Source organism: Canis aureus, chromosome 24 (genome assembly GCF_053574225.1).
Source record: "Canis aureus isolate CA01 chromosome 24, VMU_Caureus_v.1.0, whole genome shotgun sequence".
Lineage (NCBI taxonomy): Eukaryota > Metazoa > Chordata > Mammalia > Carnivora > Canidae > Canis > Canis aureus.
In genome coordinates, this window is record NC_135634.1 from 16,256,607 (window position 1) to 16,284,533 (window position 27,927).

The 27,927-nt window shown below is 35.6% G+C and overlaps 1 protein-coding gene and 1 long non-coding RNA gene across 5 annotated transcripts in view; one reads left to right on the plus strand and one right to left on the minus strand.

Annotated features, from left to right (window-relative positions):
* Positions 1-1,713: 1,713 nt before the first annotated feature.
* Positions 1,714-27,927, minus strand: part of SGCG (sarcoglycan gamma) — a 127,909-nt gene continuing 101,695 nt past the window's right edge. For 3 of the 4 annotated variants that reach the window (XM_077868395.1, XM_077868396.1, XM_077868397.1), the window contains 4 exons: positions 27,203-27,322; positions 17,306-17,378; positions 5,074-5,197; positions 1,714-2,509 (listed from right to left, as the gene is read on the minus strand). In XM_077868395.1, the coding sequence (XP_077724521.1) occupies positions 2,336-2,509; positions 5,074-5,197; positions 17,306-17,378; positions 27,203-27,322 (491 nt within the window). In that variant the 3' untranslated portion in view covers positions 1,714-2,335. The remainder of the gene's footprint in view (positions 2,510-5,073; positions 5,198-17,305; positions 17,379-27,202; positions 27,323-27,927) is intronic. The other variant, XM_077868398.1, reaches the window with a different exon arrangement.
* LOC144295835 (uncharacterized) lies at positions 6,338-27,846 on the plus strand. Its single transcript, XR_013362924.1, has 3 exons — positions 6,338-6,537; positions 14,612-14,675; positions 23,144-27,846. It is a non-coding gene; the product is annotated as an uncharacterized LOC144295835 (long non-coding RNA).

Sequence of the window (27,927 nt, forward strand, 5' to 3'; positions counted from 1 at the left end):
TCCATTTTGCTGCAAATCAGACTTCTTTACTATTAAATCTGATAATTTGGTCTTCATCTTTCTGACTTATGTCTACTCAGCTGGTTTGGAAGTTGAAAAAGATATAAGGGCTGAGGTTGCTCAAATATCAATACCCAATAGTCTACGACCACTTGGAATATAAGAATATTAGTGTACATGGCTAATTAGGTATGTTCATTTGGTACATTCATAGTCAGGACCTTGGACCTTTAAGAACAATTTAAATTACATTGCATAATATGTTTAAAAGGACAGGTTTATGTAATAGGTTTTAGAATACAGCCTATCTAAAAGTTTTGATTCTAACCAAGGATGAATTCCTTATCACTGGAGAATGCAGCTATCCACAATAACTTCTTTCATCATGATTCCAAGTAGCAAGGGAGCAAAAAAAACAAAGCAAAAAGTAATTTACATCTTTTATTTAAAGGTTTCTATCCTTCATAATTTCTCCTTGATTCTTTTTCTTGACCTTGTGTCAACTGAACTTGAAGATACTTGTTTTGCACAAACATGGAGCAAGAGAGCAAATATGACAAAACAAAGGCAGTACTACTTACTATGACAGAATGTTGTAGCAAGAAAGCAGACATTAAGAAATCAGAACTTTAAACAGAAAAGGTGAATACCAATTTATAATCTAAAAAAACCCACCCCCTGTGAAACTTTAGGCACATTATATTTAGGGTCGAGTTCAGGACACACCTAATTTTTATTCTGTAATTCCAAATGTTAATGCACATAGCAATTTGAAAACAGGCTATCCTGTTAAATGAAGATCTTATTCAAACAGCATTAGAAATAAAGTGTACATGGGACACCTGGGTGGCTCAGGTGTTGAGTGTCTGCCTTTGGCTCAGGTCAGGATCCTGGGATCCTGGGATCAAGGCCTGCATTGGGACCCCGCAGGGATCCTGCTGCTCCCTCTGCCTATGTCTCTGCCTCTCTCTGTGTGTCTCTCATGAATAAATAAAATCTTAAAAAAAAACAGTTCACTTTTCTACGTTCAGTTCTGAGACTGCAAAAAAAAAAAAAAAAAAAAAAAAGAACCTGAACTTGCGTTTACAGTTATAAACCCTATAAATAGAAAGTTGCAATGCTGTTGGCCCTACCACATCTTGTGCTGCTCGGTGATTCTAATTATAACCAGTAAAACACAAAACCGAACCAAGCCAAACGCATCACTCTTTGACAACTGGCATTTTACGGAGTGAGTGGCTTCCACAAAGCTAGCCTGTTTTCATAGGTTCAGTGTGTCCTATTTGATTTACATAACAACATATAAACAATTGGTACTAAGCTTCATAGAAACATCCAGTCTGTTATACTGTGTTAAGAGGTAAATGCACAGGCTGGGCGGTTGAGTCCCACCACCTACTAACTGCTTGGTCCTGGTGGATGACAAAACCCCTTTGGACTCTGGTTTCCTTACTTGTCAAACGAATATAATCCCATTTACACAATTAGCACATAGGCTGGCATTGGATAAAGTGAGACAACATACCAGAGTTTTTCAAAGTGAAAACAGCTGCTCACATGGAGGGTCATATTTCAGATTAATTTCACTAGCTACTGTATGACCTTCTGACTTGTCCTAGCTGAACCTTTTAAAATCATCCCATAACTTGGGGGAAACATAATACCTACCTCAAAGCACTGTCGTGGGGATTAAAGGAAGCAAAGACAAACAAGTTTGTGAAAAATGTTGGTTGGTTTTTTATTGCTTATTGACTACGTGTAAAGAAAACATGATTAATTTTTGTATAATTTATTCCTTGACAACACTGAAATTCAGATCAACTCAAGTCCTCTAGAAACCTGATTTCTTCTGAAACTTGACACACTTTGCATTAAAAGGGAGAACTTGTGGGTCTGACTGGGAACACCTTTGGAGGGGCAATGTATTATTGATCAATGCTACTTTTTATGGGAAGTTAGTCATGGCTGAACAGCATTAATTAATTCCACACGCGATTCAGTATTTCATTGTAGATTGATTATTCACAAGAAAGAAAAAGAAAAGTCACAATGGTTCTGAGGAAAATAAACCTAGTGGAATACCTCCCCCCCCCTTTTTTTGCTATTGCTAGGCTTTTGTGTCTAATAATGTGCACACCATTCTGAGATCATGTATTTTCATCAGAACACCTTCACTGGCCTATTTTTCTGAGTTCCTTTTGAAAGTGTGACCTCCTACTTCCCATCCACTGTCCACCATTCACCAGGATGTCAAGTAGCTCAGTGTGAAGGCTTGAGGTCAGCAATGTAAAGCTCACTGAAATGAGGCAGGTGCTCCATGGCAGATGCAGGTGGTTTAGAGGCAGATGTGACTGTGTTCATGGCATGTGGTACCCACGCCAGCCACGGACAGGTATAGCTTCCCATCTGGACACACACAAATTTCATAGAGTCTCTGTGAGCTGCCGGCGGGACCCTGAGTCCCCTGAACCAACTTGGGTAAACACACAGTTTCAGCATCAAGCACAAGCTGTTTGGGAGAAAAGGAGAGATGAAGTGGTAGAAAGGAACACGGTAGTGTGAAACTCCTATCTCAAAATGCTCCAGACAGGTTGGTTTCTTTTCTGCATAGAAAATGAAACAGGCACCTGACTTAGGTCATAATGATCAGATTCTTTTAAAGCTTATTTCTAGGGGCACCTGGGTGGCTCAGTGGTTGAGCGTCTGCCTTTGGCTTAGGTCGTGATCCCTGGGTCATGGGATCGAGTCCCACATTGGGCTTCCTGCATGGAGCCTTCTCTCTCTGCCTTTCTCTGTGTCTCTTATGAATGAATAAACGAAATCTTAAAAAAAATAAAGCCTATTTCTAGCTTTCTAGAATTTCTAGGCAGAGGCTTAATAATTCCTTCTCCAAACTGAAGTGTTTTTTTTTTTTTTTCTTTTAAACCCATTGTGCTCAGGCAGCCCGGGTGGCTCAGCGGTTTAGCGCAGCCTTCAGTCCAGGGCCTGATCCTGGAGACCTGGGATCGAGTCCCATGTCAGGCTCCCTGCATGGAGCCTGCTTCTGCCTCTGCCTGTGTCTCTGCCTCTCTCTCTCTGTCTCTCTCTCCCCTCTCTGTGTGTCTCTCATGAATAAATAAAATAAAATCTTAAAAAAAAAAAACCCATTGTGCTAGTTGAGCTAGGAACATTTATGATGCTACACTCCCAGAAATACCTTTCAGAATTACCTGCAAAAAACTCTTTTGATTCACATTTATTTTGTGATTTACTTTGACTTTATGCTAAATCACCTCTACCTCATTAGGGTAAAGTACAAGTCACAGAAATACAGTCATCTTAATAATTTTTATCTGTGAATGTTGGAATTTCAGTTGGTTTTCTTTTCCTGTGAGAGGTGATTGACTTCATCATTAGCTACCATTTCCCTAACTTCTAAAATATTATTTGAAACTCAGCTGCCTTCTCTTAGATGTGGAAAAGCAGTAGACACCCGGACTACAGCCAACTACGGTTAAATGGAAGCTATTGGGATTTTTGTTCCTCCTATGGTTTAATTAAACTGAAATGTAAACAAATGGCCCTTAATTGGGGTTTGGAAATCTTTTGGGGAACTAAAGACTGTCACACCGGGTACTCTAACCTTACCCACTCCAGGGCGCACCCACTTGTTAGAAGGAATTGAAGTATGTCATGGACGCACATGTTTTTCCCCCCACAAACAAGGTTGGACTCTTCCTTTATTTTATATACTCTCACCCACGAACTCTACTCTTTTCATAAACTGATGTTTGCCATCTGTACTCCCCCTGGGGAAGTTGACCACTGCCATGTGAAGCCATGGGTGGAACAGTAATAGAAGCAGAGCTTTATTTACCTTGTGGTCTGGGACACAGTTAGAGTAAAAGAAATTAAATCTATTTTTTTTTTTTCAACACAGAACCTACTTAGGCTATTGTCTGATGCTTTGGATTTGTGGCTACCTAGTCTTCCCTAATGTGTGTTAGCTTTTCCTTGTTGGCTTCTCTGCTCTCCCTTATTATGGTTAATCAGTGAATTTTTTTCTAGTTGTTATTTTTTTCCTGCTCTTCTAGCAAACTGTCATCACTGGCAGTCCACATACTGCATCCCTGCTCACCTTCCTTTATCTTTATGGTAATATATCTTGTGGGAGACCAGCCACCCCCACACTTTGAACTAGCTCCCAGTAATAAGGGATATCAACTTTAATTATGAGTCAGGCTGTGTGCTACTATAAAAATGATACCTTATTTGTGGAAATAAGTGGTTATTATTTCAAAATTAAAATTAGTATTTTTTCAAAATAATACATCTTAAGTATGTAATGACATTATAATTTAGTAATGAGATTCCAGAATTCTTGACTTCCATTTTGGCATTTATCTGCTCTTGGCATCATAACATTTTAAGTTACAACTTAAAGGGGCTTCACTGGATGTCTTTTATATTACACTAGCAGGCTGCCATTGGATGGGTCCTGTCCACACTTATGAGCTGCCTCTCATGGTCTCCATTTGCTGCCTCAATCACACCTTCCTTTTAATAGTAAGTGAATGTAATTTCAAACATTACCACCTATATCACCACATTGGTATCTCATAACTCTGTGACATAGTTAAGCAAATATTATTTTTCCTATTTGACAAATGAGAAGATAGGTCCAGGTGTGGAGAGGCCTGTTAACTTTCCTGAACTCAAACAGGTAATTAATGAATTGATCTAGTGCTAGAACAATCAATACTGGGTAGTGAGTGCTCTACTGCTTCATTATGACTTTGGTTTGTATCAATGATCTTTTATTTCTGGACCTGAAGTTTCAGATTTTATCCTTATTGTGGTTGACTTTTAAAGCTTTTATTTTTCATATTTAATTTTCATTTAAACATAATATGATGTGAGCAAGCATAGCGCTCAAGGCAACAACCGATTATGGCCATCATCTACAGGTAACTCCTAGTGACCACTATATTGAGAGAAGTTGGATTAATAGCAGGTAATGGCAGAACTGATATTCTCTGTCAGCTCTGAAAGTCATCAGGACATACAACAGGAGCTTCATAACACTGAACTCACCATTCCATCACTACTTTGAAAAATGATATCCATTTGAGAAAGAGCTTCGATTTTCCCAGCATGAGCTTTAATATGAACACCCTTTGGGGCATCCATGCTTAGACTCCGTGTGGGGGACTCTAATCTGAAATGAGGGAAAGAAACAACAAAAAATAGTATTAAAAAAAGTCACCCCAGGAATCCCTCATTGAATGGATTTGTATAGAAACTACAAATAATAAAGTATATAGTATCATTGTCATTTTTTTGTAGTGTACATTCTTTATTGACAAATCCAGAAATAATGTGCAATGAAGAAATTAACTTCCCATTAATGAGTCTACAAAATTAATATCCTCTAAAAACATAAAAAGATTACACAGCTCCACCCGTACATAGTAGTTTCAGATGGCAGGGTTAAGCACTCTGCATATCACACTAGAAGAAAATGCTATTTGTGAATAACTTTGTAAAGCTATTTCTTTAATGAAAACACAAACTTGTTTGGGGAAAAAGGACAAACTTAACGGTAACATGTTCATTTGCTACCTGCTCATAAAATAGAATGTAAACTTATTAGGTTTTGTTTGCATGTTGTTTGTTTTTAATCTAGGAGGATTACAGGGCAGATGTGAAGATTTCTTTTGTGAAAATTCTGAACTGGTAGGGTTGATAGACAGAATAGAGACTGGCTTTAGCTAGCTTTGTTTATTTTATAATTTATCAGAATCTCCTGTGTTAAAGTCAAACAGAACCAGGAATGAACATATGGACCAGAGAAATTCTATTTGCCTCTGCCTGAAAAAATACTAAATTTCCACCAGGTGGCATAACATGATCATTTGAAACCCAACCTAAATCAACCCAAAAGTCCAAAAGGCTGAATGGATTGAAATGTTTCAAGATAAGTGAGAAGTAGAACAGGATCCAAACCAGTCTGTAATCCTCCCACAGCAGGGTAATATCGGTGTAGGCATGGGTATCAAAGAGAAAGGGGAGTGGCTCCAGAGGAGAGAAGTACTTGGGTCATTAATTGCATTTGAACTGAGTATTTATTCGGTGGATGTTTAACTCAGATGAATTGCTGCCTTTAATTGGCAAGTTTTTTTGTCTACCATTCTTTGTTATAGAAAACAAAGTTTTATTTTCTTGTGTACATTCAATATGTAATATTTGATCTGTTACACATTTTGAAATTTATATTTACCTTGAGTACAAGGAAACAGAGACATTCATAGAATTTATTAGTCAAATTATGTTAAGCTTAGGTTATAGGGAAACACTTGGATACATCCAGATGATTTGGTCGGCTGACTGCCTGCTCATTTTGCTATTTTACATCTGCTAATCGTCTACATTTGTCCTGTCCGGATTGATAGAAAGGGGGAGGTGGTGGGGAAGGAATGGAAGGAAGACATGTAAGCAACTTTAGATGTCTGGTCCATTTCAGGTAATCCATTTGTGATCCTGAAGATCCTAGTGAAGGTGAGTTTGTTTCTCATCAAACAACAAAATGACCTCAACAGGACCAATTACTAGTTTTTAACCATGTTACAATATACTGCTTCTGGAATAGGAAATTTCTTCCCCTTTGCATTGTTTCTAGCCCTCGAGATGAAATATGTCCGTTCAGCACAAGTAAAAACACATTTTACCAAAAAAGTCTGTGATTACAATGTCCTGAAGCATACATTTCCATGAACACAATTAACAGTAGTCAGATATAAAATAACTCCATTATTTTCTCTTTTGTTATATTTTAGTTTGCTAGTTAAATATCTACCCCTTTCTTCAAATATGTGAATATATATTTACTCATGACTTATATGAGGAACAAAAAGTTTTGAGCACTGATTCAGAAATTTACCAAATAAGTAAGCTGTGTGTGTACATATATGCATATGTATATGGTATACACAGTATAAAAACAGTAGCAAACAAGGCAGATGAGCTGCTTGCCTTTAAAACCTAGCATTCAAGCAGCTTAAAGAATGTAAGCAGAGGAATGACAAGATTCCATTTTTGCTTTAAAAAATATCACTCTATAAATTCTGGTCAAGACAGATGAGCAGCACAGCTCTGCCCTCAGCCAGCAATTACATATAAATGCTGGTTAAAATACGATCAAAATTATTAAAACACATACTAGGCAAAAACAAAACAAACAAAACCAAAAAACAACCCAGAAAGACAAAGGCATTTTCATAGTGCCAGAAACAGAAGAAACTCCTAGCCAGAGTGATGAGTGGGTGCTGAAAGGCTGGAGCCCTTGGAGTTTATGGGCAGATAAATGCCTTGTGGGTTGGTATTTTCCATCTCTACAGGGAAGGAGTTGTGGCCAGCTGTGGGGGGCAGGGGAGGAGTGTTTGGAAATGCGCTTTGGGCATACAGAAGGGAAATGAAACACAGTATGATAACAGCCCTAAAGTAGGCTGCTCATTCTGGGATGCGAAGAGAAAGTCTTAAATCATGCATTAGTGTGGAATCCAAATCCACACCCTATTCAGGCAGTTTATAAAACCAACAAGAGAAATATCTAGGAACACAGGCTTCAGAACAGTGCCCCCTGCAGGGCCCTGCCAGAAGTGAATGTGAAATTGACATGTAAAGGCAAATGTTGAGTCTCCATGACAATTGCTCCCAGATGAAGAACAGAAGAGGATGAGCTGTCAGACAGAATTTTCAAACCACATGGGAGGATCTATCAATATGAGGAACTAGAGATAATAGAGCAGTCAGAAAGGGACTAACTAAGTTTAGAGCATCCAGGGAGATAAATTAACACTCATAGAAGAAGACCAGAATAGAAAAAGAAAGATTTAAAAACCAGGCAAGTAGAAATTCATGAAATAAAAAAATTAAAGTCTTGTAGTAGACTGAATAGTAGACATGCCACATATCAAAAGAGAATAGGACCCTATAATGTAGATTTGGTAATGGTTGGGAAAACACGAAATGTGAAATTTGAGATACACATTAAACTTTTTTAAATGCATAAAAACAAAGTACAGAATTTCAAAGGAAACTAGGTGACTTTTAAATACAAATATAAAAATATCTTTAAATGGGTGATATGGCAATTTATGATCTTATTTAGTAATTAAATAAAATCTGGCCAGAGGACTTACACCTAGCGTAATCTCAAAGCAGTGAAGAGCAGTAATGTATTTTGAGATTTTGCTATAACCTTTACATGATATTAAAGTATCTCTGGCTTCTAAAGATGAAAAAGTCAAGGAATCTGCCCATACTACTGTGGTTTGTTGCCTCTCATTCATATTTGAAGGAATGCTAAATTTCAATTAGAGGTCAGTAAAAATGAAGGATTTCTTTTTCATATTCAAAATCATTAACCCATTAAATTCTATTCTTGGACACCCAGGGGATCAACAGACCACAAGTAAAGTATGCCTATGCTCTAGAAGATGAGAAGACAGACAGGAAGAGGTAATGTTTAATTAGAATTGAAAAATATCATGAGTTCCTAGAACTGAAGAGGTACACCAATACCCAAGTATGAATTAAGACATATCCAGCCTCCAAACGCTTTGTGGCAAAATTGCAAAACATTAAAATTATGAGAAAGCCTTCAAAGTATTCACAATGAAAATCAAATTGTTTTCTGACCAAAGACCCAAAAGTAATGAATAATATCTTAAAAATGCTGATGTAAAATTATTGTCAGTCTAGAAATATATCCCAACTTAGCCATCATTCAACTGTGAAGGGACTAGACATTTCAGGCCCACAAGGGAAAGTTTGCTGTCTAAGCAGATCCTTAGTGAAAAAAAATACTTATGGAAACTAAAACCAGAAGAAAGGAGTATTTTGCAAGAGCAGTTTTGGACATTAGAAAAAAAAATCAACACAGTGTGGGAATAAAGCTAAATCTGTATTGCCTGAAAAATACAACGAGAGAGATGAGTAAAAGCTTTGCAAAATATGGAAAGTGAAGTTTGGATAGGAATAACTTTCTAAATTTTTTGGTATAAGAAGAGAATGATAATGACAAACTTAGTTAGAAAGTATTAATTTATCTCCATGCATATAAAATATAGAGGGTTATCATTAGGGATGCCTGAGTGGCTCAGTGGTTGAGCATCTGCCTTCAGCTCAGGGTGTGATCCTGGGATCCAGGATCAAGTCCCAAATCAGGCTCCTTGCAAGGGAGCCTGCTTCTCCCTTGGAGAAGTGACACAGGAGAGACACAGGAGGGCTGTGTCACTGCCTCTCTGTCTCTCATGAATAAATATATAAAATCTTAATAAAAAAAAAGGTTATCATTAAAAGAATGAAACCAGAACCACTAGAGGGAAATACTGCAGGGAGAATAAGCAGAAGTTTAATAATCCAACTAAAGGCCAGAAAGAAGAAAAAATGAAAAGAAAAAGTACAGTAAATAAAATAGGACATCACAGAAATATTTCTTTTTTTTTTCACAGAAATATTTCAAATAAATCAGTGATCATAATAATAATAAATAGTTAAATTTACCTATTAAAAGTTAGAAGCTTTAGGGGATTAAACCTCAAATCCAGAAATTTAACCACTAGAGAAACAACTGAAATATAATGATATACCCCACACAAAAAAACCAAATCTGATTGGATTAAATACCTTAATGTGAAAAAATGAAAGTGTTTTTGAAAAAATTCACACCTCCCCCTCAACTAATGCCTAAGGAGTATTTTTAATATACCCAAGTTCCTAAGGGCTTATTTTCACTATTCTGTAATTGGATGAAGATTTTTAAAAAATATTTTATTTTTTAAGTAATCTCTACACCCAACGTGTGGCTGGAAACTTACAACCCAGAGATCAACAGTTGCATGCTTTATTGACTGAGCCAGTCAAGGCAACCCCCCACCCCTTTATTTTCTGTTTTTGGATGAAACTTTCAACTCTTCAAACTGTTTTTATTTGCTGAATTGACTAAATCTACTATGTTTTGTTTTGATATTTTATGATTTTTTTCTTTTTTCTTAGAATTGCTATAATTAAGGAAAACCAGCCACACCATAAACTGTCAATTACCATGAGGCACAAATTGCTTTCCTTGTTTAAGTAGACACAAGGTGGTAACCTATGATAAATGAGAAATAAATACTTAGGATAAGGAATATAATTATGCAAGCTGTGTTAGATAAATCAATGCTTTATTTGTTAATTATGTTTATCAATGAGTTGTTTTGAAAACCACTGAAACAGAAGGAATTAAATTCCTGAGGTACCACTTTCAACCATTATGCAAATGTATTTGAAAACCAAGATTAAATTAATAATTTCTTAAGGAAATACAGTTGATAAAAATTGACCCTTATTAAAGGTATAGTTTAAAAGACAAATTTTTATAAAAGAGGAATTGCACTTTTAAGGAATTATTTTTTAAAAATTAATCAGGCCGATATGGTTCCAGGGAGAATTATATGAAAGCTTTAGAGATCAGAGCATCCCAATTGTCCACAATTATTCCAGAACAATGAAAATGAGGGAAATCTTAATTCTTGAAGCATAGCATTGTTATCTAGACTTTACAAAAACAGCACACAGAAAGCTAGGTACAGACCAGTATCATTCATGTATATAAATGTGAAGGTTCTAGATAAAATATTAGCAGATAAAATTGAACACCATTTTAAGGAAAGAATATACCATGACCAAGTAGAATTTATTCCATGAATGCAAGATTGGTTCAGTATTAGAAAACCCATTAACGTGACACACTGTACTAATATATCTAAGGAACACATAAATATGACTATCTCCATAAACACAAATGAGCCTTTGACAAAATATAACAGTCATTTTATTTATAAAATATTTTCTTTACACATTCACATCATCTTACTTAATGGAGGAATACCAGTGGCATTTCCATTTAGACTGGGTAAAGGCAAGGATGCATACTACTTCCACTTGTTTCTCACACTGCTCTAATGATATTGGGACATGGAGTGAGATAAGGGAAATCAGAGATACAGAGTTGCAAAAGAAAGTGTAAGAATATATCTATTTGCAGATGATATGAACGTATATCTGAAAAATCCTAATGGGCCAACATAAAACTCACTCAAAGAATAAAAAGTTTGGTAAAGTCATTTATATAAAATTAATACGCAGCAATCAGTAGCTCTCATATCCAAAACTTACCTTGTAGGAAGATATAATGGTAGATAGAGTAAAACCTCATTTATAATTGTGACAAAGATGAGCTAAAATGCTTAGGGATAAACTTAATGAGAAATGTGACAAACTTGCCTAAAGAAAACTTTTAGGCACTCCTGAAAGGACAAAAATAGATTTTGGTGAATGGAAAGATGCCCTATGTTTTTGGAAAAGTAATGTTATGAAGACATCAGTTTTCCCTAAGTTAATTTATGAATTTAACATAATCCTAATAAAAGAATATGCTTTGGGGACACCTGAGTGGCTCAGTGGTTGAGTATCTGCCTTTGGCTCAGGGCATGATCCCAGGATCCTGGGATTGAGTCCTGCATCACACTCCCTGCATGGAGCCTGCTTCTCCCTCTGCCTATGTCTCTGCCTCTCTCTGTGTCTCTCATGAATGAATGAATGAATGAATGAATGAATTAATGAATTAATGAATAAATAGTTAATTAAAAAAAGAATACACTTTTACTTGAATTAGACAAGTTAACACTCAAGTTCACATGGAAAAATAAGGAAGAATTAATTGATAGAGAAATGTTGAGAGTCGCTACAAGGTTATGTGCATATGTGTGAGAGAGACAAGTCCTATCTGACTTTAAATGATCTTCTAAATCCTGTTTATCAAGATTGGTGCTGGCACTGGCACCTGAATAGACCGATGAATAGAATAGAGTAGAAAATACACAAACAGGCCCACCTGCATAGGAAAATGTAATACATGATAAAGGTTGTATTTCAAACTGTAGCAGCAAAAGTAGAATTTCTAATAAATAATCTAATTGTTGGCACTTCTGGTTGGCTGAATGGAAAAAAATAAAATTAGACCTAGACCTCATACCTTATACCTCATACAAGAATAATCTCTAAGTGCATTTGGGATCTACAATGTATTTTAATATAAAAGGGAAAGCCAGATGAGCAACATGGCAGACAACTTCCCCTTTCTATAAGGAAAGTTTCAACTTATGGTTTAAAATCCAAATTCAGTGAAAGAAATAATTAATAAATTTGAGTACACAGGGCAGCCTGGGTGGCTCAGTGGTTTAGCGCCACTTTTGGCCCAGGGTATGATCCTGGAGACCAAGGGTTGAGTCCTGCATCAGGCTCCCTGCATGGAGCCTGCTTCTCTCTCTGCCTGTGTCTCTGCCTCTTTCTCTCTGTGTCTCTCATGAGTGAATAAATAAAATCTTAAAAAAATAAAATAAAATAAATTAATTTGAGTACACAAACATTAAAAATAAAAAAAAATGTTAATAGGAAAAATGTTGATATTCAGAATATATATTTAAATATATGTATTTATATATTTAAATAAAACCGTTTAAAAAAGGAAAGAAGCAAAGCAGATGAAGTCAATTCTAGAAAAAGTAGCCTTAATAACAGAATAAAAATATGAAAGATGCTTAACCACACTAGTTGCCAGAGAAATGAAAAGTAAAATAACACAAGATAACACTCATCAGTGTGAAAAGGATCATAAAGTCTGGCAGTGGGACATGGTGGTAAAAGGTGAGGAAAGACAGACTCTAACACTGCTCACAGAATTAGAAATCAGCACAAAGCATTTTGAGAGGCACACTGGTCAGGTTTGGCAAAGTCCAATATGTTTACATCTGAAACCCACACTTTGTAAAACTTGGTGGAATGGACAACTCAGAGTGCTCTTCATGGCTCTTCTATGGCTGTTCTAAAAGAAGTGCTCTTCATGGCTGTTCTAAAAGAAGTCTGAAAAACTGGGTGCCCATTACCCACTTTTAAGTTAACATTGTGTTTTACATAAATTTAAGTATTTGCAAAAGATACCATTTATGCCATATTATAAACACGGTCATTTTGAAAGAAAACTCATCACGTTACAGTGTATTTGATGGAATCTAAAAATCACGGAGATTTGATAACCACCAACTTTGGGTTACAATCCAATATTTACAATATTTTTGCTTAAGTTTTTTGCCTGGGAGATTTTTGATGGGCAACTCTTTCATTTGGCTTGTGTATCCTTTTGCTATACCCTTGCTGTTTTGATTTTTGAGCACACCTTATTCACTGGAGCTACAAAATGCTCCAAATTTATCTTCTACATTCACTGTCTCAGTCTTAGAATGAGCCATTTCTCCAAAGAATCCTGACTCTTTTTATTACAGAATCATGAGAAACAAAGTACTGGTTGCCACTGGTTTTATTTTAATTACTTGATCTCTCATTTCTAGAATTTACATTTTTTTCCAAATTTGCCATTTTTATACTATTTTGCCTTTGCCTTATCCTTGTATTCAATTTTTTATTCGTGTCTTTAAAAATCTCTCATTTTGCTCTACTATGTAGAGTTTGGGGCAGGGGTTAACTTGTAGTGGCTGCCAATTCTTTGTCATTTCATTATTATTATTATTATTGTAGTAAATTCATTTTCAGCAAGGATTGTTTTCCATAGGTGTTTTTATGTCATGGGTAATGAGATAATTTCTTCAATGTAGTTTGACTTCAGTGTAGTTAATGTTAATTTTCCAGCTTTGAGTTCTTATACAATGTGGATTTGGTCCTCTGATCTTGGCTGAGCACTGGCATGAAGGATTTCTTGTGGGTAACTCTTTCAACCAATGGCTCAAGATGGGTTTGCAGTATCTTTTTTTTATCTAGGCAAATTGTTTCAAGTATCTTTCATAGGGGGCCACTGTTTACAAGGCATCTCAGGCTGGGGCATTACACACACACACACACACACACACGCACACACGCACACACACACACACACACTGTGGCTTAGTATCACAGTCTCATAATAAAATTCTAGCCCCTAATCTCTATGGCATCCTGATATCTCCAGGAGTACCATGGCTTTAGCTTTTACTGTGTTCTCACGATGAATTTCTTCTGTTCCTGGGACCTAAGAATGAGCTTGTCTTGGTTTCTAGTTAAGCAATAAGTATATAATATATATTTATAAATATTTATTTGCTTGCTTATTTATTTATTTATTTATTTATTTATTTATTTATTTATTTATTTATTTATAAGTATACTAGCATTTACAAGTGTTTGAAAAACAGGAGCAAATGTTTCCATGTCCTCTCATTTTACTTATCTAATGATGACACGCGTATACTTCTGACTATGCGCTAGGCATTGTTTCCAGCAATTTACAAATAATAACTACTTAATCACCATCACATCCCTATTGAGTTGCACAGGATTTACATTTTACCCTGTGACATTAATGTCTACTGATTTCCTTGTTTCAGTTCAAATGCTTCCTTCTCTGTGACATCATCTCAAATTACCCTGGGAAGATTTTATGTTTTTTCAACTATGCTCTCACTATATTGTGAACTTTCATCGTAGCAAGGACTTACATTGTTCTAACTTGTTTCTATGTTTCCTTTCCCAACAGACTTTAAAATCATTAAGGGAATGATCCTATGTGTTTTATCACTGTAGAACTAACAACCGTTCTGGTACGTTAACATGTTTAGTACATTTTTGCTGAACTTTAAAAAAAAATGAATTATATCATGTATGAATGAAAAGCAGCATGTTAGAATGAAGGCAGCATAGCAGAGTTCACATTTTTCTTGTGAATGATTTTGCTATAAGAAATGTAAATCTAGTTTAAATACACGTTATCTTTCTTCTTAAAATAATAATTGTCACCCTTCTATGATTACCATTTGAGCCAATGTAAAACTTTAAATTTGTGATATTTAAAGATGTATATTTCAGAGATATATTTATGAATGCATAAGGATCTCAGCCCTACAAAATCCACATTCATTGTTTTCAGGATATTCTAGAATCATTTTCACTTTATCTTAGGCCAGGAATAATAAGGGTATGGGACTCAGAAATATAAAGTGAGGGACGCCTGGGTGGCTTAGCAGTTGGGTGGCTGCCTTAAGCTTGGGTCGTGATCCCAGGATCCAGGATCGAATCCCACATCGGGCTCCCTGCATGGAACCTGCTTCTCCCTCTGCCTATGTCTCTGCCTCTCTCTCTCATGAATAAACAAATCTTAAAAAAAAAAGAAATATAAAGTGAAAGTTTATGGTAAGAATTTACAGAAGAAAATATGAATATTATATAATCATTTAGAAGAGTCTGGTCATAAATCAAAGAATAAATCACTCAAGGGTCCACTTAGGTAGAAAAGAGAATACACCCAATGAACATGGACTTTGGAGTCAGAGCTGATAGGCTATTTTAATCTTAGCTTAGAACATGCTGCTATCTAGATCTTGGTTTTCCTCTCTTGTAAAATGGGAATCAAGTTGCTTATTTTTAAAATAGAGTTAATGATTACATGAGATAAGTTATGTACAGCACAGAGCACAGATCCTGCAAGTTGAAGACATTCAGTATTTGTTCATGCCTCCCATCCTCAGCCCATTCCTCCAGGACTTTCTTACAATTTCATCATTTTCTTAATTATTTTGCTTGTAACACTTGGGTTATGTGACGTCCCTTAGTATCATCTTTTAGAAAGCAAGAGGATACTCTTCTGTCATTTTTTTTTTTTTTTAGCAAGGGCCTGACGGATAACAAGCAGATTGACACTCTGGTGGGACGACATAAGATAAATGGTTTAATTTTGAGATCTATATGTTTTAAAACAGTGAAGTAAATTACTTCAAAAAGTAGTCTGGCATCTCTACAATTTTATTACTTTATAATTTAAAAATGGTTTAAGTGGAATTATTTTTAAAGATATTGAATCACTTTTCTATCCTAGAAAAGTAAAATGTTCTTCTTCCCTAACTATAATAATTCTGTAATATTGATCTTATGCATAATGATCCTTTACCAAAATTATCCTTTATCAAAATTAATGAAATTGTTCTAATGTAATTAGAGTCACAATTTATTTTCATGCTGCAGATGTTCTCTAAGTGGGTAAGATGAATTGAACCTCATTTGCTTTTGATTAATATTTAATTAGACATTAAAAAATAAGAGAAATGCTTAATTTCCTAACTTTTATTCCATCTAGTGTGATTATCTACTTGGTACAATAATGATAATAAAAATAATTATTTGGGGATGCCTGGGTGGCTCAGTGGTTGAGTGTTTGCCTTTGGCTCAGAGTGTGATCCTGTAACCGGCACCCCACAGGGAGCCCACTTCTCCCTCTGCCTGTGTCTCTGCCTCTCTCTCTGTCTCTCATGAATAAATAAATAAAATCTTAAAAAATAATTATTTGAACTCAACTTTCAGTTTACAAAATACTTTTAACCTAATAGCTAATTAAATCTTTCTCAGAATACACTGAGATATGTTACTATCAGTATTTTATAGATGAGAAAGTTTCAAAAGGTTAGTTTGGCCAAGGTTGCATATACTTCAAATTCAAATACTAAATGTAATTTTAAGTGATACCTTGGACTTCAGGCACTTGTTTTAAAAAATAGTATTTGACTTTGTTATAAAATACAAATATAATATTGGAATAAACAATTATAGCAATAAATGTTATTCAGTGGTGCACTGATAAAGTGAAGTACACAAAGGCACACAGAGACTCTGTATAAAGTATTTTACAATCTGGTACTAGTCAATTTTATATATTCTGACATTACGTAAAGATATAACAAAGGTTGGGGACATTATGCTAGGTGAAATGAGCCAGTTGCAAAATACAAATACTATATGATTCCATGTATATGAGGTGCCTAGAACTGTCCAATTGGAGGAGACAGAAAGTAGAATTGTGGTTTCCAGGGGTTGGTAGAGATGAGAATAGAGAGTTGTTTACTGGCCACAGAGCATTAATTTTGCAAAATGAAAAGATTTCTGGAAATGGAAGGTGGTGATGGTTGTACAGCAGTGTTAATGTACTTAATACTTTTGAACTGTACATTTAAAAGTAGTTAAGATGGTAAATTTTCTGTTTTGGGTGGATTAAACATAGGGAGTCAGTACCACTTTTTACTTCCTTTGGATTTTAGTAAGTATTGACTAGTTAATAAGTGGAACATGAGAATAAAGATAATTAATGGAATAAGACATGATCTGGTAATGACTGCTAAGATATTATTCCACATATATCCAGGTATCATCCATAAGAAAGTTTGTATCTGAACAAAATTCTTACCTCAGGTCCTGAAATGGGTCAGCTCTTACGAGGGGGGTCTCCACTGAATGTTCAAAAAGAGCACCTTCGGGGCCTAAACAAAACCAGAGGTGCATCACTTTACAAAAGTAAAACAAATGACATCAAACTATTAAATATTTAGTCTATATATTAAAGCGCAAGTAGATTTAGAACTTGTGGCTGAATTTGTACAGATGTAAGAAAACATAACTGATATATAGGAACTAATATATAGGATTTTAAACTTTTATGGTAAGCTGAAATTACTCTAAGGGTGTCAGTGGAACTCTTTTGTAAGGAACTATAACTTTATAATTAGTTTTTAAAAGTATGACAATTACTTAACCAGTTAGCGATATTATAGTGACACGTGATAATTGTAATGCACATAAGTACAAGGCAGGCATAAAGCTTATAATCTAATACGTATTATCGTTACATAAAAGCAGCAATTTCTCTATCATTGAAATTGTCAGTGTTCAAATTATACGATCTTACTTTTATTATTGCTATTTGGCCTCAAAGTAAATATTCCTCAGAATCTATTTGCATATATTAAAATAGATTCTTCATAAATGGTTTTATAAAAATAACTCTTAATAAATTATTGATTTTCAGAGTAACTATATTTCCCTTATGTATGCATTCATATTTGATATTCCCAACTATGATTATATAAAAATATATAATTGGTGTAACATCAATGAAAATAGAAACATATTATTGTGGTCATATAATCTAAATTTTAGGGAAAAAAGTTCCATTATAAAATATTATTATGTAGATAATGCACTTAAATAACTGTAAAACATGATCCTGTATAAATATTATTTGTATAATGAGAGTGTAATAATAAAAAAGTCCAGTCTTGCAATGTTAACTTTGTTTTTAAAGAATGTATCGCCAAGATTAGATATAGTAAATCGTCTGGTCATTTTCTTTTTTTTTTTTTTTTTTTAATTTTTTTTTTTAATTTTTATTTATTTATGATAGTCTCACAGAGAGAGAGAGAGAGAGGCAGAGACACAGGCAGAGGGAGAAGCAGTCTCCATGCAGGGAGCCCGATGTGGGATTCGATCCTGGGTCTCCAGGATCGCGCCCTGGGCCAAAGGCAGGCGCCAAACCGCTGCGCCACCCAGGGATCCCTGGTCATTTTCACTATAAGATATCAGCAGTATTTGGATGATACCATCCAATTTCTTTTCTGGGTCCTAGAATAATTTATGATGAATGGATACTCATGTGAAGATCTGTAGTAAGACTATGGCACAAATGAATTGGATGGTGTGAAGACCTGATGGACAGAACCCCATACTGAAGGGGAAACTGCTCAAAGGCTATGCCCTTCTTCTCTACATGCTGCTTCTGTAAGTCCTTTTGGTTACAGAAAGAGAGTTCAGTATGAATACTTCTGTTCAAACAGTGGATAATATCTATCGAGACATCTATTAGATTTTTATGCTGATAATTACTAAGATTGATTCCACACATACATTGAGTATTTATGGCCTGAAATGAGCTTTTCAAGTGATACAAAACCAAAAAAGATTTCCATTGCCCTGCCTCGCAGCCAAACCTTCACATGATGTCTCCAACCCATTCTTTTCTGCCACCGCTGCAAATTGCCTTTTGCCTTATTACTCCAAAGAAAATGCTCTTGTTAAGATAATCATGACCTCCATGATGGCATATTCATGACAATTTCAGTCCTTGTCTTTCCAGGACCCAAATCCTGGGATCATAGTCTCTCTTGGCATCAAGAAAATGGCTCCTGGTGACATTCCTCTTACCACATTATCTGTTTCTTCATATTCTCCTTTAGTGGCTACCCTTCCTTTTTATCTGACTGGGCTCTATCTAATGTTGGCATCTCTCAGAGCTCCATTGGTTGACGATGCCCCCATTTGTATCTTTAGTCAAAACTTCATCTCTGAGAAATAAACAGCTCACATATCCAAGAACTGACTTGACATATCCACTTGGCTATTTCACATATACCTTGCATTTATGCAGCTAAAACATTAACTGTCTATTCTCCCTGCCTTGCAAATGTGTTCTCCTCCTCAGGCTTGTCCATTCCCTAGAGAATAATGTCATCAGCCAGGAAACAAATATTATCTCTCTATCTTTGACCCCCTTCTCTCAATTTCTGGCATCCATTTGATCTATTGGCAAATCTTTTATATGTCAGTTCTTAATTTGAAATCATTATCTTCCTTCAATGACCATTGTTACCACCTCTTCAGGTCACCAGGATCTATTGCCTGGTGACATCTTCCTAACTGGTTTTACTGTTTCCTCTCTTTTCTCCAAACAATCTATTCTCCCTTGTAATGATTATATTGATCTTAAAATGTATAGCAAATCAAAGAGTACCACTTGAAATAATTCAATGCCTTTCCATTGTACTTAAAATAAATCCTAAGTCTTTATAATGGTCAGTAAGAACATGCATGAACTGCTTTCTCTGTATCTCCCCTTATACCAAGCTTCTTTCAGACTTAAATTCAAAATGATAAAAAAAAATCATGAAATAATATGACATAGATAACCTCAAATAGAACAGCAATCAAAACAGATGTAAATATTTTAAACTCCTCATTACAAAACAAAAGTCTTTTAGATGGCGTTAAAAAAATAAATTCCAGCCAAGCCCCACTTTCAAGAGAAATGTAAGTCATTTGATGTGAGAATTTAGGTTGGAAGATTTAAAGAGGCCATCAAGGTCTTACAGAAATTTAGAGGAGTCATCACACAAGGAAGTGATGGTTAGGATTGTTGGAGCCATACTGAAATAAAGAGGGGAATGTTACACACTTAAGAGAAGCACAGTTAGAGTAAATATTACTGGACCACTGACATAATCAAACTGGAGCTATCCTACCTCCAGACTTCTCATGTAAGATAATATATATTCTTATCATTTAAGCCAGATTTAATTAGGTCTTTTGATCCTTTCAGCTGGAGATTGTTAACAATGGGCCAAATCATCAACTTGTTCACAGAGCTTCACATTACAGTGTTTAGAGATCTTGCATATGTTCTTAAAGGATAGGGTGATCTCTTAGCATCTTCTAGATCATCTGTCTTCATGTCTTTTTAAAGGACCTGGACTTATCATCTTTGTTTATGTTCACTTTTTCAGCTGCTGAAATCTTACTTTCCAGATCCTCTTTTTTATCAGTGGCTTTGTGAGTGACTCCAGCATTTCTCTCCATCACTTCTGACTTCATGTAAGCCTGCTTAGCTGCACAGGTGCAAAGAAATTGAACTGGCTTCAGTAAATCTTGTTTTCCTCAAGAGGAATTGGATACCATTGCAGGTCCATGTTTTTCTTACTAAATGTTGGGGAATGAACCCAGCCTAGCATATCACTGCCAAGGAATTAAAGTGTATTTTCTGCCAGAAGTCAGTTCTGGCAATGGCATAAAAATTTTTGTTAAGATGAAATTTTGATGCTAGTCCAGTAATGTGTTCTATAATTGGGGTTAACAAAAAGGGCATGCTAACTTTGGTCACTTGGTAACTAATTCTATTTTTAGGGGGAAAATGAGACTGTGTAAAGGTCTTGGTCAGTTTCAAAGTGAGTTGGTGAAATTATTTAATCTCCTCCATAAATATGGTTTAAAAACAGTTCTTCAATTTCCTAGCTGATGAGAGTCTAAATGGAAAGTTAAGGGTTTTTATTTTTTAAATTTTAAAAAAGATTTTATTTATTTATTCATGAGAGACACAGAGAGGCAGAGACACAGGCAGAGGGAGAAGCAGGCTCCTTGCAGACTCCTTGGTTCTGGGATCCTGGGATCACACCCTGAGCCAAAGGCAGATGCTCAACCACTTAGCCACCCAGGCGTCCATGTTAAGACTTTTTAAAGAATGCTACTTTATTGAAATATATTTACCATATAACATGGCATAAAAATAAGGTGTAAAAATTGTAAGGTATAAAACATGTTAGCATTTATATATTTGTCATTGTAGTGATAACTAGCACCTCCATCATGCTACATAATGGTCCTTTCTTTTTAGTGAGTGCAATAATTAAGTTCTAGCCTCTTAGCAGTTTTGATAACTGTAATACAATATGTTTTCTATATTCATTATACTATGCATTAGACCTCTAGGGCTTATTTACTACTTGTTCCAAGTTTGTATCCTTATATCTGTCCCATCCCTCATCCCCATCCACTGGTAACTACTGTTTCATTCTTTGTTTTTATGAGTTTGGCTTTTTTATAGTCCACATATAAGTGACATCATACAGTCCTTGTTTTTCTCTGTCTGACTTACCTCACTTAGCATAATGTGTTCAAGGTCTATCCATTTTGTTGCAAATGGCCAGGATGTCTTATCTCTCATCACCGAGTAATATTCTATTGTATGTACCTACCATATTCTTCTGTTGATGGGCACTTAAGTTGTCTCCATATCTTGGCTATTGTGAATAATGCTGCAATAAACATGGGAGTGTATGTATTTCTTCAATATCCTGTTTTCATTTCCTTTGGGTATATATCCCCAGAAATGAAATTGCTGGATAATATAGTAGATCTATTTTAAATTTTTTGAGGAACCTTAATAATGTTTTCCACAGTGGAAAACATTTACATTCTCACTGAGAATGAAAGCCATTCTAACAGATGTGAGATTGCATTTTGATTTTGCTTTGCATTTCCCAGATGAGTAGTGGTATTGAACATTTTTTTATGTATCCGTTGGAAATTTGGGTGTCTTCTTGGGAAAATGTCTATACAGTTCCTTTGCCTGTTTTAAAATCTGGGTTTTTGGTATGTTTTTGAGTTGTATGAGATTTTGTTATTCTCACCGTTATTCATTTGAATGAGCTCTTTATGTACTTTAGCTACTAACCCTTTATCTGATACACGGTTTGTAAAACCTTTCCCCACTTTGTACATTGGTTTTTATTTTGTTAGTTGTTTATTTTGCTCTGCAGAAGCCTCAAGTTTTACAGAGTCCCTTTGGGTTTTGTTTTTGATGTTTGTTCTTGTGCCATGTCCAAGAAATCATTGCCAAGACCAGTATTGAGGAGCATCTTCTCTGTATTTTCTTCAAGGAGTTTTATAGCACCAGCTCTTATGTGCAAGTCTTGGATTAATTTTGGGTTAGTTTTTGTGAGCCATGTTAGATACCAAATTCACTGTTCTACATGTATTTATTCAGTTTTCCCAATACCATTTGTTGAGAAGACTATCCTTTCCTCATTTGGTTTTCTTGTTGAATATTAGTTGATTGTGTATGTGGGGGTTTAATTCTGGGCTCTCAGTTCTGTTTCATTGGTCTATGTATTTATTTTTATGCCATACCATACTGTTTTTATTACTCTAGCTTTGCAGTACAGTTTGAAATCAGTGTGATACCTCTAGCTTTGTTTTTCCCCTCAAGATTACTTTGGCTATTAGGGGTCTTTTGTGGTTTCAAATTGTTTTTTATATTTCTGTGAAAAATGCCATTGGTATATTGGCAGGGACTGAGTTGAATCTATAGATGGCTTTGAGTAGTATAGACATTTTTACATCATTGATTCTTTTGATCCATGAATATGGGATGGCTTTCCATTTGTGCCTTCTTCTGTTTCTTTCAACAAAGTCTAGTAGATTTCATTGCATAGATCTTTTATTTACTTGGCTAAATCTATTCATTGGTATTTTATTGTTTTTGATACTATTGTGAACAGGATGGTTTTCTTTCTTTTTCAGATGTTTCATTATCACTGTATAGAGATGCAACTGACTTCTGCATGTTGTTTTATCCTGCAACTTTACTGAAATTGCTGATTAGTTCTAACAGCTTTTTTTTTTTTTTTGGTTGAATCTTTAGGAGACTTTATACATACAAGTTATATCACCTGCAAATGGAATCTGCTTAAGAATTGAAGAGAAGATTCATTTTATTCTTTGAGTACTTAGACAAAGGTAATGGCAAGAAAACATTTCATGCAAGAGTCAAGATGAGGATTTAGCACAAGTCAAGAATTTGGAGTGTGCCACCTTGAAGAAAGAGCAACTTGACTCCTCCTCTTACATCTCATGCTTAGGGTAGTTATGTAAGTAACCAGGAGAGACAAAAGTAAAGCAAAGCATTTAATTTTCTTTCCCAGTCCCCAGAGTGAAACTGGCTCTGTCTCTCTTATCAGTCCTCTTGTATTGGCTTTCAACTGCTACTGCTTCTGCTCCAAGAAACTCCAAGGTCTACTTGGAATCAATCCATTTAAAACAAGACCAAATTTTTATAGTGAATAGTGGAAAAAGCTTTAATGGGAATTTATTTTTAAAAATCAAAGTTTATAAAAATATTATATTTTATATTTAGCAAAAACAGTTATAAATAACTATGAAATCATATAAAATGAACAAAGAATAAATCAAGTTTTGTTTTTTAGTGAAATTTTTCTAACACAGTTGGAATTGTATGATGGCTGTATTAAAATTTTCTGTGCCACAAATTATGACAAACTTAACTGCTTGAAACAGTAACCACTTGTTAGCTCATAGTTCTGTAGGTCAGAAGTCCTACCCAGTGGGCTTGGCTAGATTTTATGTGGATTTTAACCACAAGGCCAAAATCAAGGTGTTAGCCATTCACGGCTCTTTTCTGGAGTCTCTGGGTAAGAATCTGGTTCCAAGCCCAGTCATGTTATTGGCAGAATATAGGTCCCTGTGGTTTTAGGGGTGAGGCTCTGTTTTCTTGCTGTCAGCCTAGAGCCTAAGACTCTAGAAGTTACCACATTTCTTGTCATATGGCCCCTTCAATCTTCATATAGCAACAGAGAGCAAATCCTTTTTGCATTTCAAATTTCTCTGATTTCCCTTTGCACTACCAGCCAGAGAAAACTCTCTACTTACAAAGAGCCTATATGATTAGAATAGATCATTGAGAACTAATCCTTAGATGGACAGGCTCTTTTTTGCCACAGAAACAACATAATTATGAAAGTGATATCTCATCACATTCACAGATTCTTTCCATGCTCGGAGATGAGTGAATTTTATAACGGCAAAGATCACTGGGGGTCATTCTTAGAATCCTGCCTACCACAGTGACACAATATGACATTGTATTTTTAACATATGCAGTAAAATCATCATAACAGTCAAATCAATAGCACTGTCGGTCTTCTCAAAGGTGAATATTTCAATCTTGGGATAGTAAAATTGTTGATCTTTGAGGTACCTATCATGTCATCCTCTTTGTTTATTTTTATACTTTCCATCTGTGGCAAGTCTGATTTTCCAGGTCTTCTTTTGTTACTGGCTTTGTTGGTGATTTCAATATTTCTACATCACTTTTGACTTCTGGGAACCCTGAATCTTTTGCAAGACTTGCAATTTTATTTCACAATCAATTTTTCCTTGCTTTGCTGCACTCTGTACAATATTCTCCAGTCAATGAAAGACCAGTGGGTAAAGATGCTTAGAGCTGTAGTGGGAAGCACTGACAGGTTAAAGTTGTTCCAGGTCACATATCTACTCAGTCGAGCAGCTGGGACTGGAACTCAGTCTGGTTCTCAAAAAGTTATCCACTCTTATTTTTTAAAAATATTTTATTTATTCATTCATTAGAGACAGACAGAGAGAGAGAGAGAGAGAGAGAGAGAGAGGCAGAGACACAGGCAGAGGGAGAAGCAGGCTCCATGCAGGAGCCTGATGTGGGACTTGATCCTGGGACTCCAGGATCACACCTTGGGCCAAAAGCAGGTGCTAAACCACTGAGCCACCCAGGGATCTCCTCCACTCTTATTTTTAATAATTGTCTATTAATATCCATTTATTAATATTCATTAATGCTCTACATTGTGGTTAGAACAATTAACATCACTTTTTCTTCCTAATAAACCTAGTAAGCATTTTTCTAGGACCAGATCAATTCCTCTTTCCTTGAGAAACCTTGTCTGACTCATTCTGTATCTCTTTCTACCACACTCTGGCACAACTGATGCCTTTCTCCAGGCTATAGCTCTTGGCCCAAACATCTATTACAGTCCTTAGCAGACTGTGTCCAACCAATTAATTTATGTTAAAAGCTCTCCAGCTAAAATGAACATTATGTAAAAGGAAGTATGTCTTAATTATTTTGTACTACAGGTATTTAACTTAATTATTAGCAGATAGTACACATTAAATCATAATACATAATCATAAATACATAAATGATAGTAAAGCCCAGAGAAATAGTGTAGGCTTAAGGTAAATCAGTGGTTCTCAACTAGAGGTGATTTTGCAACTCCTTCATCCTGCTGAAAACATTTGGCAATGTTTGGAAACATTTTGGTTGTCATAACCCTTGGGGATAACCTTTGGTTATCTTTCCTTGGGGAAAGAATAATGCTACGGAGTCTGTGCAAAAAGTTAAGGGATACTTGCTAAATATCCTGCAATGCATAGGACAGCCCCACATTTACACCAAAAATATTATCCAGGCCAAAATGTCAGTAGTGTTAATGTTGAGAAATTCTGAGCTATACACTATAGAGAGGGAGTAACACCCCAGATAGAAGAAATAAGGAGAGAAGTCAGAACTGTAAAATTTCTTGCATTTCTTTAATCACAAAATTTAGGGAAGCTATGAACATATTGAAAAACTGAGAAGAGTCACGGTCTGGATCAAAACTGTACTGTTCATATACTCACCACTCAGGGTTGCCTTGGTGAAAAGAACTCCATACTGTTATAGTGGCATAATGGCAAGGAAAGTACACAGTACTTACAGGTGTAGTATATTTGTTCTAGTTATTTTCATTGGAGAGAAGGGGAGTTTGGAAGAAATTTGCACCTCAGACAAAAATAACTATGAAAGAGAAGAAGAATATAACTTATCTTTAAGAAGGTAACTGAAATATGTGCATGCCAGGGAGAGCAGCTATATGGTACCAATATGTTTTTTTCATGTTTTTTCTGGACAAGTCAGCCTAGGGAGTGGTTCTCAGCCTGTGGTCCCTAGCACTAAAGCATCAGCATCATCTGAGAACTTACAAGAAATGCAGATTCTCATGTCCCATTCCAGACCTACTGATTCAGAAACTCTGCGGATGAAGCCCAGCAACATACACTTTGATAAGCCCTCCAGGTCATTCTGATACATACACGTATGTAATAAATAATCTAGTTGCTTATCAATTTTTCTCACCTGTTCCACTAAAATTAACATCAAGACTGGAAGGAGCCCTAGGCTAAGAAAAGTTTCACTTAAGCGATGCCTTGTGTAGAATGGCTTGGTTTGAAACAATTGGTCCTGTTTCTTGGACTATTTTCTGTACAGATTTCATTGCCTGAAGAAGTGCAATAATACTTTATCAAGAATTCTGATGTCTTCTTCATATACTAATCCACTTAATTCAGCAATGCTAGTAGACATCATCAATCCTGCCATTTGCAACTATGGATGGACCATGGGGGTATTATGCTAAGTGGAATAAGTCAGAGAAAGATAAATACTGTGTGATCTCACTTATATGTGGAATATAAAAAAAAAAGTCAAACTCATAGATACAGAGAACAAATTGGTGGTTGCCAAAGGTTGGGGGTGGGCCTGGGCAAAATGGGTAAAGGGAGTCAAAAGGTACAAACTTCTAAATAAGTCCTGGGGATGTCATGTACAGCATGGTAACTATAGTTAACAATACTGCATTGTATATTTGAAAGTGGCTATGAGAATAGATCTTGAAACTAATACAACACTGTGTATTAACTACACAGCAATTAAAAAAAGTTCTCATCATAAGAAAAAATCTGCTACTGTGTGTGGTGATTGATGTTAACTAGATTTACTGTAGTGATGATTTCACAATAGATATAGATATCAAATCATTATGTTGTATACCTGAAACTAATTGAATATTATGTTAATTACATCTCAATTTTAAGAAAAGTTATCACATACCAGTTACTCGAAGTTTATCTGTACCAACCACAACTTCCTTTTCATCCACAGTAAACAGTGGCTTGCCATCCTTGGAGTTGATCTGAAACTGTTGACTCTGGACCTCTACCATTTTGGGACCTGAACAATTCATTAAAATAGTTTATTATGAAGTGTTTACTATATGTAGTGTCAGAAATCTCTATGTTTACATGTCATATCACCCAGCAATACCAAATTACTAAATATATAAAATCTGTTACCAATAGTTCTTTTTAATTCTATGATTAATTTTTTTAAGTTCTTTTTTTTTTAATTTTTTTTTTTTTAATTTATGATAGTCACAGAGAGAGAGAGAGAGAGAGAGGCAGAGACACAGGCAGAGGGAGAAGCAGGCTCCATGCACCGGGAGCCTGACGTGGGATTCGATCCCGGGTCTCCAGGATCGCGCCCTGGGCCAAAGGCAGGCGCCAAACCGCTGCGCCACCCAGGGATCCCAATTTTTTTGCGCCACCCAGGGATCCCAATTTTTTTAAGTTCTAAGCTTAAATCTATAAAGCATAATGTATAGAGATGCTGAATCACTATGCTGTACACCTGAAATGAATGTAACATGTGTGTCAACTAAACTCAAATAAAAAAATTAAAAAACAAAACTAAATAAATGTGTCGATCTAGATCAAATTTATGAATGGACACGTTATCCAAAGGTTTTTTCAACTTTACAACTTGCCTAAAATAACATA